Source organism: Cervus elaphus, chromosome 21 (genome assembly GCF_910594005.1).
Source record: "Cervus elaphus chromosome 21, mCerEla1.1, whole genome shotgun sequence".
Classification (NCBI taxonomy): Eukaryota; Metazoa; Chordata; class Mammalia; order Artiodactyla; family Cervidae; genus Cervus; species Cervus elaphus.
Window position 1 is genome coordinate 67,384,916 of NC_057835.1, and position 14,913 is coordinate 67,399,828.

The 14,913-nt window shown below is 37.9% G+C and overlaps 1 protein-coding gene across 8 annotated transcripts in view; it reads left to right on the forward strand.

Annotated features, from left to right (window-relative positions):
• Positions 1–14,913, forward strand: part of RIDA (reactive intermediate imine deaminase A homolog) — a 24,718-nt gene continuing 9,805 nt past the window's right edge. For 3 of the 8 annotated variants that reach the window (XM_043879369.1, XM_043879368.1, XM_043879367.1), the window contains exons 1-4: positions 1–222; positions 1,563–1,668; positions 3,243–3,297; positions 4,558–4,626. In XM_043879369.1, the coding sequence (XP_043735304.1) occupies positions 158–222; positions 1,563–1,668; positions 3,243–3,297; positions 4,558–4,626 (295 nt within the window). In that variant the 5' untranslated portion in view covers positions 1–157. Of the gene's footprint in view, positions 223–1,562; positions 1,669–3,242; positions 3,298–4,557; positions 4,627–5,268; positions 5,370–5,728; positions 5,785–6,984; positions 7,650–14,250; positions 14,425–14,913 lie in introns of those variants that run through there. The other 5 variants (XM_043879363.1, XM_043879361.1, XM_043879366.1 and 2 more) reach the window with 5 other exon arrangements.

The window sequence follows — 14,913 nt, forward strand, 5'->3', positions numbered from 1 at the left end:
AGTCTCACGGAGACTACAACTCCCAGAATGCCGAGCGAGCCCCCGGCGACGCTTTAAAGCAGAGATTCTGGCCCCGGCTGGTCAGTCAGATTAGGCGCAAGCGAGAGCTGTGTTTTGCGTAGTTTTTTCCGAGGGGAGCAAGGGAAAAGGGTTAGCCATGTCGTCTTTGGTCAGAAGGGTGATCAGCACCGCGAAGGCCCCCGCGGCCATTGGTCCCTACAGGTACAGGAGGGCTGTGGGAGCCGAGAAGGACTCGAGGCGTCTGGGGTCGCGACCCCGGAGCGGGGACACGGGGCGTGTGGGGTGGGGGTTTGGGGCTTGGGCTAGTCCGAGTCAGAGCTGCTGCGGACCTCGGGGTTCACTGTGCCCACTGGGACTGAACCATAGCAGGCGACGCACCGAGAGACTCAATACCAATTGTGTTATAAAATTACCAGTTGTATTTAAAGTTATAAAGGAAAAAAGATGTGAGGGGAGACGTCATGAAATAAAAGGGGAAAGTTGGGAGCGTGCTGGAGAACAAAATGTAGGGAACTAGGACATTAGAAATGAGAATATTTTCTGAATAACCGTGAAATGGGGTAAAACAGATTTTACTTCTAAATTTAAAGTGAAGTTAAGGTTTCTTTATAAAAATTTTTTTAAACATTTAATGCCATTGAAATGTGTACTTAAAATGGCTAAAATGGAAAAAAAATGGTTAAAATGGTAGGTTTTATGTTTAGAAACAATGGTGGGACTTTTTATCTGAGAATTAATTGCCTTTAAAGTTGATTTGTTTGGCTCTCTTTCAGGTCTCAGTGTAGCTTATGCTCTTCCCTGTGATTTTGTTACTAATTCTGATATTTAGTTTCCTCACTACAAAAATGATCAGTTAAAGTAAACTGTGTATCCTTCTTGACCCTTCAGCAATGATTAACCTTGTCTAATTACTTATTTTCTTGAGTGCTTGGCTGTGCTTTCTTTTGTTGGTTATGGGATCTTAGTTCCCTGACCAGGAATTGAACCCAGCCACTGGAGGGAAAGTGCCAAGTCCTAACTACTGGACCCAGAGAATTCCCTGTTTAGTGTTTAAGAAACTCCCAACTACTTTCCAAAGTGTGTGTACTATTTTGCATAACCACCAACAAAGTATGAGGGTCCCATTTTCTCCACATCCTCATCCATACTTACAATCAGCCATGTCTTACTGTGTGTAATGTAGAGTGGCTTTGGTTTGCATTACTCCTTCACTCTTCGTATGTCTTCTTTTATGAGGTGTTTGTTCAGATCATTTGCCCAATATTTTGCTGGGTTGTTTGTCTTTATATTATTGAATTATATAAGAGTTCTTTATATATTCTGAATACAAATCCATTGTTAAATAAGTGTTTCACAAATATTTTCTCCCAATTTGTGACTTGGGTTTCCATTTTCTTAAAAATGTCTTTCAGTAAGCAAAAGATTCCAGTTACCAATTTTTTATTTTATATTTTGTACTTTTTGTATCTTAGCAAAGAAATCTCTTAGCATTGAGTTTTAAATTTTATATTTTACATCTATTGGATTTCTGTTCTTTGCAGTCAGGCTGTGTTAGTCGACAGGACCATTTACATTTCAGGACAGCTAGGCATGGACCCTGCAAGTGGACAGCTTGTGCCAGGAGGGGTGGCAGAAGAGGCTAAACAAGTGAGTCATTTTCCACATTTGAAGTTCCCTTTTATACTTCTTTTTCATCATATTGAGAAATATTAAGAATCCATTTGGCTGATTTGTTTTATAGAGATTATCAGATAGATGCTTTTTAAGTTATTGGTTGACTTAAGACAGTTTTACGTCAATAGAAAGTTGGAAATTTGATGAATCATTTAACAAGCTAAAAAAAAAAAGATTTTACTTGCCAAGGTGACTTATTGGGTATTAACTAAATTTACTGTGGTAATCATTTCACAATACATATATGTATTAAATCATCATGTTATTTACCTAAAACTAATGCAATGTTTTATCTGTTACATTTCAGTGAAATGGGAGGGAAATTATGAAAGCAACTGTGAATTGTGAAAACATCTTGCCACTTCCACATGAGTTAGGAAATTTTTTTAGAGCCAATGACCTGCAAAAATAATCCACCACCACAGAAGTAAAAATCAGTGTTTGTTAGAAAGAGAGAAATATCAAAGGTTACATGCAGTATGCAGTATATTTCCTAAAATATTAATAAGGATGGGGGTGTAATTCTAATCCAATAAATAGAATTAAATTATCATTTAGTACATTCACTGAGTCATTTGTGATGTCCAAAGGTAGAAAATAACCTAAAGTGTACATCATAAGGAACTAGCTAAAGAAATCCTGCTAGATCTGTACAGCTAAATTAATATGGAAATATCTTCCAGATGAATTGTTATATAATAAAACCAAGATACAGAACATCTTGCACAATAAGCTACCATGTGTGTGTGTTTGTCTCTGCCTGTGTCTGTCTGTCTAAGGATATATACAGTTATGCTGGTATAGGTATTGGCTGTCTCTGGAAGGATATACAAGAAACTAGAAACAGTTTTCTAGTGGCTGCCTTTGTTGAAGGAAACTCGGGAGGGGGAGTAAGGGTGAAAGACATCTTTTCACTGTGTGTGTTTTTTGTAGCTTTTGAATTTTTTGCCATATCCATGTATAACCCATTTAGAAGATTAAATTTTTTAAAATCATAAACTACGATAATGTGACCAGTCAAAGTGGAAGACTGAATCGGAAAAACAATAAATTAAGGACAGAGTGAAAAACTAATGTTTTTCCAAAGACCAAAGTGTTAAACGCACACAAAATTTACTAATAATTGTTTTTTAAGAAAAAGGAAAGAACCTCTTTAAAAATATTGCTTCAAAGAAAACAGGTTTTAATGCTTACTAGCTCATACTTTTCCTGAAAGTGATACAGAATTAGGAGCCCCAGTAGTTACTTCTGTTTTGTCTTAGTTGACATTGGTTGAGAATTTCACAATTCTAGCATTGAGGAAGAGACTTCAGTCTTTCTCCTCACAAAAAGAGACAAATTCTCACTATATTTCAGAAAGACTCATTCCATCAAAGAAAGCCAAGAGGCAGTTTGCTTGTATAGAGGTGGCTTATGAAGAGTGAATTTCCTAGAAAAGGAAGATTTCTCTGCAACATAGGAAGTATTAGTAAAAGATGGTTAACTGAATTGAGTTAAATCTTCCATGTAGCATTAGTGCCTAAGGGCTTTCTTGCCTTGGTTCACAGGCTCTTAAAAACATCGGTGAGATTCTGAAAGCAGCAGGCTGTGACTTCACAAATGGTGAGCAACTTCAAATTACTTCACATTTCTGTTTGATAATTTTTTGGTCTTTTTAAAGAACACATGGCATCTGATAATTTGTCCTGCCATATCTTTTGTTGTTTGAAGCTGGCTGAATTTCAGTCCCATAGACACGATACCAATGAAAAATTAATCAGTAGTCGATCTAGAGCCATATACACAATATCAGTAAAAAATTAATCAGTAGTCAATCTAAGAAAAAAACGGAACATTTTATTTGACCCAACCTGAGGATGATACCTGGCAGACAGTCTTGCAGAAAGCTCTGAGGACTATTCTGAAGAGGTAAGGGGAGAGGCCAGCGTATATATGACTTGGCACACATCTTGGCAGAAGGTTAGTGCTATTCATGAGCAACAGATAGCTAAGTTAATGGTTTTAGTGCTAGGTATGGGAACATATATAAAACTAGATTCATAACATTTTCTCCTGAAAATATCTATCTGGGGGCCGGTTCTGCTAATTTCCCTAAAGCACGAAGTGCCTTATCCTGATCTTCCTGAATTCCTTTTAGGATGTTTTTAGGTCAGCGACTACAGTGGCTAATGACTTGATTCTTGTAGAACTGGATGCTCCCTTTTGATCTTAATTTCAAAGTTTGGGAGGTATTTCATGACCAGTTTGTCCCACAGGGCTAAAAATGCTCATTGCCAGGTCGGGCGAAGACTTCGTTGATATGTCACTCAGTGTGCTGTTAGTGGACTAAAGCTCTGTTAATAGTAGCCAGAAGCCAGGAAACGATTCTCTCTTCTTGCTGCTTCCCATATCTAGAGTACAACTATTATAATCATCGATCTTGAAGAACTGTATTTTAGGTCAATAATTTCAAGTCATCTAGTTATTTTTTGTGGAGACTCAGTCACATTTGATAATGCAAGAAACAATAATCTTGCAAAATAAAACACAGGTAATATAGCTAGTGACATGAATAAACTCTTAAGTAAGTTATGTTCTAGGGAGTTGCATGGCTGGCACCAGCACAAGAAGAACTGAACTTGATGGTTGAACAAGTATTTCTGTTGTTGAAGTGGTCTGGCTAATGCTCTATGAAGACACCCAGTGCACACTAGAGGGGAGGCAGGAGGACTAAATAGGCAGAGAAAAGAAATTTTATGTTAACATTTTTCTTGTCTTGCCTTACAATGTGAATTTTATTTCATCACTACCATTTTTCTAAGTAATGTTTTGGATCAGACCAAATAACTAAACAAGCCTAATGACAATGTATATATCTCCTAGTGGTAAAAGCAACTGTTTTGCTGGCTGACATAAATGACTTCAGTACTGTCAACGATGTCTACAAACAGTGTAAGTTATCTGGCTTTGTTACTGTTTTCCATTTTAAAAAGAAGTGTATCTATTGGACTCCCCTGATGGCCCAGCAGTAAAGAACCCATGTTGCAGTGCAGGGCTTGCAGTGCAGGGGATGCGAGTTCAATCCCTGGTCCCAGAAGATTCCACATGCTGAAGGGCAACTATAAACCCAACAGAGCCAAATAAATAAACATTTTAAAAAGGTATATATTAACCTTAATAAGTGTCCATTATAAATTAAGAAGGGCTTTCCTGGTGGCTCAGTGGTGAAGAATCCACCTACAAATGCAGGAGAGGTGGGTTTGATCTCTGGGCCGGGAAGATCCTCTAGAGAAGGAAATGGCAGCCCACTCCAGTATTCTTGCCTGGGAAATCCCATGGACAGAGGAGCCTGGTGAGCTACAGTCCATGGGGTCACGACTTAGCAACTAAACAATAGCAATATATTAAGAATGTTGGGCGAGGTTAAAGAAATGGTCATAGATCCTGTCCTAAAAGAATGAATAGCTGATTAGAAACGTGAAGTGTATCCCCATGAAAAAGATCCAAGACATTTCTATTGCATTCCCTAGAAAAACATACTGCAACCAGACAAATCCTTTTTCCTTAAGCTTAATTTTATTACATCCTCCTCAGGTTTTCTGTACTCTCCTAATCATTTTTCAACACATGACTGCATTTATTATTGCTGTGATGAGGTCCAGCCACGATCTGTCCTCTCTCAGAACCATTAACTGGTTAGTTAATATTTCTGTGCCTTGGTTTCCTCATATCCTAAATGTGGATAACATCTTGTAAGGTTGGAATTTTAAATGAGTTAATACAGCATGTAAGCACGCATGTTAGAACAGATTCTGCAGAGTATATATTTTCATTTTTTTCCCAGAAAGCTAAGATATTTTTAAGAATATTAAGTATCATGGGACTCATGGCAAAGTATTTTGTCAAACAAATATGAACATGAGCTTCTTTTTTCCAATGTTGCTTGTATCTAAGAACTAACATAGATCTGGATCACTTACCAGATTCTTGATCCTGCAGTGTTGAATTACAGTATAGTATCTGAAAAAACTAAAATGAAATTCTTTTAAATTAGATTTTCAGAGTAGTTTTCCTGCGAGAGCTGCTTACCAGGTTGCTGCTTTGCCCAAAGTAAGTACACATTTGTCTTAAAAATTAAGAAAATTAAAGATCAAGGCCACAAGCTTCCCTGGTGACCTAATGGTAAGAGTCCACTGGCCAGTGCAGGGCACATGTGTTCAGTCGCTGGTCTGGGAAGATCCTACATGCCACGGGGCAGCTATGCCCGTGTGCCAAAACTACTGAGCCTGCGTGCCTAGATACTGTGCTGCACAAGAGAAACCACCGCCATGAGAAGCCCGTACACCGCAACTAGAGAGCAGCCCATACACGTCACTACTAGAGAATAGCCCTTGCATCAGTGAAGACTCAGCACAGCTAAATATAATAAATAAATCTTTTTTTTTTAAATCAAGGCCACACATGAATGTGAATACAACAGAATCATTTTACTTATGAGAAGTAAAACAGCAGCTGTATTGTTTTGCTGTTACTTAATGACTATAAATTGAGCCAGGTCTGTGAGTTCTACAGTTAAAATTTTAATTTTCTATCATATAATAAAAAATTTAGGAAATGCCCCGGCAGTCCAGTGGTTGGGACTCCGTGCTTTCACTTCTGAGGGCCTGGGTTTGATCATTGGTTGGGGAACTAAGATCCCACAAGCTTCATGGCTTGGCCCACAACAAAAAACACTAGACTTTCCATTAGAAAAAATCATCTGAAAAACAATGGCTCATAGATTTCTCACCGTTCTTACTTTGGTTTTCTAATTGAACTAGAAGCACTTCCTATGCCCCCTTAGCAGTACGATATTTCTACTTATAAAAAAGCAGTTCTCATGGACTTCTACTGGAAATTTTCCACCAAAGAAATTTAGCCTCTGTGAATGGTATTTTTGTTGCTTTGACTGTTACTTGGAGTGATCAGTATTTATTAAGATACAGAATGAGATAGAAGGAGCTCTGAACTTGGCAGAAGACATGGGTCTGAACCTCTGCCACTTGGCTTTGTGTTCTGGGATGGGTTAAACAACCTCTCTAAGCCTCAGTGTCTCATCCTCTGCACTGAGAGGACTCTGATAACAGAGCTGCTAGGGGAGTCACATGAGCTAACATAAATGAACATGCTGAGCACAGTGGCCTAGCCTCTTCTTAGTGATTCTTGGTGAGTGTGCCCCCTCCTTTCCTTCTTTGAAAAGTTTAATGTTAAAAATGCATATGTTTTCAGTAGGTATTATGGTGCCCTCTTAATCTGTTGTTTTCCCAACAGGGAGGCCGTGTTGAGATCGAAGCAATAGCTGTGCAAGGACCTCTCACGACAGCATCCCTCTAAGTGGGCCAAGTGTTATTTAGTTTGGAAATTTAATAGTATTTTTAAACTTAATGGCTTAATCTTTGTTGGAAAGGGTAAGGTTGAAGTATCTGGAGATATTATGGAAATACCATATAATAAGGAGAACTGAACATGAATTGAAGATTAATGATGAATCTAGTTACTAATGTTATAAACTACACTTCTATAACACTTGTATTGCTGGATGTGGGAAAACAGACATGCCTTACTTAGTTAACTCAGAAGAATAAAAGTAGAAGGAAATAACATGTAGGAAAGATGAGCTACTATTCCTAAGAAATAAGAAAGAGCACACCTAATTCAACTAAACCCTATTAATTTAATGATGTGAAGTATTTTATTATGTCAGATATGTGATTTTTACTGGAATAAAATTAAAGCATTTAAATTTGAATGGCAGAGATAAAGGAGAAGAAACTGGACCAAATTTTATATAGATAATATTTTTCTAGTGGAAATAAAATAGCATGCAGATTTTCCTTGGTGTTATTCCATTCACTGATTTTTTAACAGTTTAATTTAGATATTAAATTACATTACCTAAATAAAGGTGAAGAAACTATTAAGTTTAAACTCTCAAATATTTTTTCTCAAAGTTTACTTCTGACTTTACATTTTTACACTGTTGTAAAGGCTCTGTATAACCATTTTATGTTTGTTCTTTGAAGTCTTTTCACATAGAAACTACTACATGAATACCTCCTTGTTGTAGAATAAATTCCAATACAGAATTTTATAGATTGAAGAAGTAAAAGTTCCCTTCACTCACTGTCTATTTCACTCACCTCCCCAAAGACAACCACTGCTGAGGATTCTGAGTGAGTGTAACCAGCAGATAGTTTTCTATCCATTACATATTTGGTCTTCTAGTTTGGTTTTGACTTATTTATATAAATGGAGCTTTACTGTATATATTATTCTACAGATTGCTTTCTTCTTGTCTTGAAGGTTTTCCATATAGATACATATTGATCTACCTCATTTTTAAAGCTGTTGCAGACTTCTTTTATGTAGATATACCTTAGGTGAGTTTAACCATTGTCCAAACAATTCCATGTTTACAAAATTACCATATCAGTGTGCTGTAACATTCTTACTTACACATGTAACATTTTACATACCTATTTGTTTCAAGTTGTTTTAGAAATGTCTTGCTAATTTGTAAAGTTTGGTCACCAAAAGATAATGTTAGAAGCACTTCTGAAGAGCAGTTTTAAGACCACAGACTTTGGAGTAATTCCAGCAGGCTTCAAGGCCCGGATCTACCACTTATTAGCTCTATGACCTTCAGCTAATTATTTAACCTCTTTTAAGTCTCAGTTTCCTGAAAGATAATAATTGCACCTTCTCAAAGTAATGTCGTAAGGACTATCAACATTAAGAAGAAGAAAAAAACTTAAGATCATGGCCTCTAGTCCCATCACTTCATGACAAATAAAAGGGGAAAAAGTGGAAACCATGACAGACTTTGTTCTCTTGGGCTCGAAAATCACTGTGGACGGTAACTGCAGCCAGGAAATTAAAAGACGCTTGCTCCTTGGAAGGAAAGCCATGACAAATTTAGACGGCATATTAAAAAGCAGAGACATCACTTGGCCGACAAAGGTTTGTATAGTCAAAGCTATGGTAGTAGTCATGTACAGATGTGAGAGTTGGACTATAAAGAAGGCTGAGCCCGAAGAATTGATGCTTTCAAACTGTGGTGCTGGAGAAGACTAGAGATGAAACCAGTCAATCCTAAAATAAATCAACCACGAATAGACATTGAAAGGACTCATAATGAAGCTGAAACTCCAATACTTTGGCCACCTGATGCAAAGAGCCAACTCTGGAAAAGACCCTGATGCTGGGAAAGATTGAAGGCAGGAGGAGAAGAGGACAACAGAGGACGAGATTGTTAGATGACATCAGTGGCTCAGTGGATATGAATTTGCGCAAACTCTGGGAAATAGTGAAGGACAGGGAAGCTTGGCATGCTGCAGTCCATGGGGTCGCAGAGTTGGACATGACTGAGCAACTGAACAACCACCACCAGTATTCTTGCCTAGGACAGAGTAGCTTGGTGGGCTACAGTCCATGAGGTCACAGAGTCAGACACAACTTAGAAACAACTACAGTGAGATCATCATATTTTTCTCAGTTTGCTAATAATGGTAAAATACACCCATAGTAATGAGTTTTTTATACTATAGAACCAACTCTCATTCCTAGATAAATTCACCTTGTTCAACATACATATTTATAACATATTTCATACACTCAAATTCAGAATGAGGTATTTTGTTTAGGATCTTTACAGTTATGTTCATCCGTGAAACTGGCTTTCTTCTTTTACGTAAGAGTTCATCGTAAATATCCTTGAATGTGTGATGGAGTTTACCTATAAAACTGCTGGAGCTTGATATTTTCTTTGGGAAAAATTTTAAATTACTGATTCAATTTCTTTAATGGTAACAGGAACATTCAGATTTTCTAGTCTTCAGTCAGTTTTGGTCATTTACCTTGTTATAGAATTTGCACACTTCATCTAAATTTCACCTTTTAATCTCTTGCATCTGTATTCAATGCCTTCTTTTCATCTAATAGTTTATTTGTGCTATTTTTTAAATCAGCCTTGTCCAGAAGTTTACCCATTTTATGAATCTATTTAAAGAATCATTTTTTGTTTATTCTTATCTTTAGCATTAATTTCTGCTCTTGTATTTAATATTTTCTCCAACTTATGTATAAGACATTTCTTTCTGCTTTTAGTATTAAGACTTTGTATGTGACAAAAACCCAACTCAAACGTGTATAAAAAGGAAAAAAAGAGGAATTCATAGGATCATGTAACAGAGAAATCCAGAGTACAGCTGACTTTAGGTATGTGTGTTCCAAAAATCTCCCGGCTCCATCTGTCTCAAAGGGAAGATGCTGCTGGCTCAATGTAGAGACCACCAAGGTACCAATCCCAGCAGAAAGGCAGGCAGGAAAGTCTGAGAAGCTTCTGATTGGTCCAGCCCAGGATAAGGACCAATTCCTAAACCAATCACTGTAGGCAGGAAATCAAATAAAATTGACCAATAAGGGTCCAAGGGGCATCCTTATAGATAAGTCATGACTTCAGATTCTAACTCTGCAATGAGAAAACTGGAAATAAAATGCTAGTATCCAAGTTGATTGCTTTGTTAGTGGCTGGGTTGGGATTTTGAGTCTTCTTCCCACACTTAAGGAAAATTATGATAGTGTTCAATGTGAAAAGGAACACGCTGCATGTCAGCCTTTCAAACCTACACAGCAATCTCTTTGAAGTGTGTAATTAAACAAATGATCACAAGATGTCTAAAGAGTCACCCATATTTCCCTGTTACACTCCTTACCTTTGATGGAATGTGTGATTTTAAAAATGTTTTTCTTTCTCAAGGACACAAGTCAAAAGTAATATGTTTCTATAACAAAAATTCACATAGAGAAACTTTCCAACACTTTATTTCTAGTAACATTCCATCAAAATTGTTAATACTGAACCAGCAGTACAAAACAATTTTATAAAAATTTTGGCCGTATTTTCCCTATAGCCAATTATACTCAGTTCTGAGGAAATTATCATGATTATATAAGAATAAAGAGCATTTATTAATAAATAGCATCAACAAGTATTCAGAATGTGAAATTTGTACTAAGCTCTGTAAAGTACTTTCCCTGCTCTAAAGGGCTTAACAATCTTTTTGCTAACATTTGGTCAACAATTAGAAAGCATTAAAAAATAACTTCAAATAAAAACTTTAGTTTCAGTGTTTCTAAGATATCAGAAAATTAGTTCTCATAAATTGTAGCCAGCTAAGTGCTAATATGCCTGGGCATAATTGCTCTGTAACACTAATAAATATTTACTAATATAGCAAGTGTTATTGATTTGTTTTTCTTTTCCTTATTTTGTTTTTTTCTTCTTCTTTTTTTTTTTTTAGCAAGTGTTATTGAAACATTCTCTGTAACCTACTATCTCCAATAGATTCCAATGAGGAAAATTCAGAAGTACTATGCTCAGTGATTCAGTAGACAAAGTTCTATTAATAGTTGTGCCTTGGCTAGTTTGCTATTGCAACACTAAAAAAGATAGTAATCCCTCAGGTACATCAACATGATTTTTGACTGAATTATGTGTAATGTTTAGATTTCCTCCTTTTAAAGTTTATATTTTCTGAAGTTTCTAATATGAACATAAATCCATTTTTTACTAAGAAAAAAATTTTAATGGTAAAGGAATTCTTTCCTGTGATTATTACCAAAGCAGTCACTGTGTCACAAGTACTTAGATAAAAGCAGTGTTTTTACCCCTCCAAAAAAAAAAAAAACTCTTTAACAAAGCTCTGATATCCAGAAAACTTGAAGCAAATCCATAGTGATCCACTAAATAACTACAGTGGAAAATAAACTTTTAGTTAGTCCCCAAACTGAACTGCCATGAGTTCACCTTTGAACCTTATGACTTCCTGGTGAGGTGCTGGGCTGAAACACCCTCCCAGCCCAAAGCCCCTGGACAGCTACACAGCTGCAGTGGACAGCCTCCTCTTCTGTCACTGAAGAATTTTTCTTAAGTATTTGGGATCAGGATCACATATACTGATTCAATATAATATCCATTATTTTTTTCATAAATTTATATGATAGTATGAATTATTATATCTTGATAGTTACTTCTATTTTGTTAAGAAAAATTTTAGAACTGCATTTTGGGTTTCCCTGGTGGCTCAGTGGTAAAGAAACTGCCTGCAATGCAGGTGTGGGTTTGACCCCTGGGTGGGGAAGATCCCCTGGAGAAGGAAGTGGCAACCCATTCCAGTATTCTTTATTTATTTATTAAATTTTATTTATTTATTTTTGGCTGCAGTGGGTCTTCATTGCTGTGCTCGAACTTTCTCTAATTGCAACAAGTCAGGGCTACTCTAGCTTCAGTGCTCGGCCTTCTCACTGCGGTGGTTTCTCTTGTTGCAGAACACGGGCTTTAGAGGGCAGGCTCAGTAGCTGTGGCATACACAGGCTTAGTGGCTCTGCTGCACTGGAATCTTCCCGGACCAGGGGTTGAACCAGTGTCCCCTGCACTGGCAGGCAGATTCCCAACCACCTGATCACCAGGGAAGTCCCCCACTCTAGTATCCTTGCCTGAGAAATCCCATGGACAGAGGAGCCTGGCAGGCTGCAGTCCATGGGGTCACAAAAGAGTCAGACACAACTTAGCAGACTAAACGACAACAATCTATATTTTACAAGGAAAAAAAAAATGTAAAAGATTAGGAGGTCAGCCACCTGAGACAAGATTAAGGGAGTGCCAGCCCTGCACACACCAGAGACTTGTCACAGACCCTGCCTTTGAACATTGTTACAAAATCCCTCATCAAATCCTCTGGGGTGGGGGACACCCAGGCAGGAGCCCATCTGTTTCCTCTTATGCCTGGCAAAGTAACAAAACTATCCTTTTTAACTTCACCCCCTCCCCCGGGGGGTGGGGGGGGGGGGGGGAGGAAAAAAATGAGACAGACTTCAAAATCATGGTCCCTAACTGGTTTCTCAGAACTCTTTCTGGAAACCGGTGAGGCAGGCAGATCTCTGTCCTAGTAATGGATAGAGTTGTGTGTTTACTCACATCAATTGCACACTATTAAACTGAAAGGGTAATTTAGACAAACATAATACACACTGGCCCCTCTTCGACTTTCAACAGTTGTTAAAGCCTGGCTTTGACATCTGCAGACTTCTTTCAGTAGGTGCAGAAATAATGATATGATTGTTAGCTTGCAATATCTCAGCTATTGCCCAATACATTTGCTGGGTGGTGTTTCTGAAGTAAAGCTGAAGGTCTCCAATTTGATTTCATGTGGGTTAGTACTGCCAGGGAATTCCTTAACTTTTGCTGGAAGTAACAAGAACTGAAAAGAGAAAGTCCGTATCTGTCAACGGCTCTCTGAGATTATACTGATTCTGTTCATTCAATTAAAACCTTGAGATTACAGCCAGTCTCACTCCTTAACTTTATAAGCTCTGGGGACGAGAGGAGCTGACAAAATTTTAGATGAAATGACACTTTCTGAGCAAAGGCTTTCAACTTTTCAGACACAGCCCTGCCTTGCTATTAGAGGATCACTCTCCTTTTACCCAATAGAGGCACATGGGCTACATGAAACAGCTTTATGATGTTCACAATGTTGACATTGTGAAACAATTCAGAATTGGGTCACCAAATTAGCTTTATAATGATGAGATGCTTGTAATGTTAGACACTCTGACCATCTATTGTATTTGCCAAAAGAGCACATATTATTTGACTATGACCATCCAACACTCTTTGATTACTTCAGTGTGGAAAAAAAACTTTTTTTCCTTTAAAAGCCATTCTTGACTCAAGGCCAAGTGTGGAATAAAGCATCTGTTAAGAATGATGTGTGAAGAAAAGAATAGAAAAAACAAAAAGAATGATGTGCGGGAATTCCCTGGCAGTCCAGTGGTTAGGACTCCGTGCTTTCACTGCCAAGGGCCCAGGTTCGATCCCCAGTCAGAGAACTAAGATACCACAAGCCATTCTGCATGGCCAAAAAATTAAAAAATAAATGATGTGGGTGTTTTGATTGCTCAAGGCTGTTAGCTATGTTAAGATTCTTACTTCAAAGTTTGAATGGAAAAAGCAGTGAGGTCACAGGTTGGTCTCACAGTCCTATCCTGTGGGTCCCCCAGGAGATGATACAGAGCACCTCTGACCAAGAGTCTGGAGTCTGGATTGGGGAATTCCTAGATTGGTAACTGGCACCCCCTGTCGATAAATGCCAACGTTTGCCCCCTAATGGGGATCAGTTCAGTTCAGTCACTCAATTGTGTCCGACTCTTTGCAACCTTGTGGACTGCAGCACGCCAGGCTTCCAGGTCTATCACCAGCTTCCAGAATGTGCTCAAACCCATGTCCATCTAGTTGGTGATGCCATCCAACCATGTCATCCTCTGTCTTCCTCTTCTCCTGCCTTCAGACCAGCATCAGGGTCTTTTGCAGTGAGTCAGTTCTTCGCATCAGGTGGCCAAAGTATTGGAGCTTCAGCATCAGTCCTTCCAATGAATATTCAGGGTTGATTTCTTTAGGATTGACTGGTTTGATCTCCTTGCAGTCCAAATGTGGATGCCAGCTGACAAATCATTTGTTCACCATTTCCTTCCCAGTTACATATGGAAAAGTCTGCAATCATCTAAACAGAACACACACTCGGCTACAAAGTGGCTATACATTATCCTGGAATTAGAAAATTCAGTCCTGGGGACTTCCTGGCAGCCCAGTGGTTAAGCCTCACCTTTCAATGCAGGGGGTGTGGGTTCAATCCCTGGTCGGGGAAGTAAGACCCTACATGCCTTTCAGCCAAAAAACCAAAACATAAAACAGAAGCAATGTTGTAACAAATTCAATAAAAACTTAAAAAACAAAAATAGCAAGAAAATCCAGCCCTGATGGTAGTTTTTCTTTTTTTTTTTCTGATGGTAGTTTTTCTATTAATTCATTTTAAATAGCTCAAGTCTTAATCCAGCTTCTGCATTTTGAATCTGGAAGCAAAATTAATAAACTTCTCTCAAAGTCTGGGGACTAAGAATCAGAGTGTACTTTGCTATGATATATCAGTTTTAGGCAAAAGAAAGAAAACTTTAGCATAGGAAAGGATGATTTTGTGGTTTTATACGCACTTTTTCATAATATAAGGGCTAAATAAATTCTCATTTGCATTTTAAAATGTAGATGTGTACACACACACTTCTGTTTTAGCATATCCATATAGCCTGGCATATACATTACTTTCTTATGGAAGAATCAGAGGCAAGAAGCTTTATTATCTT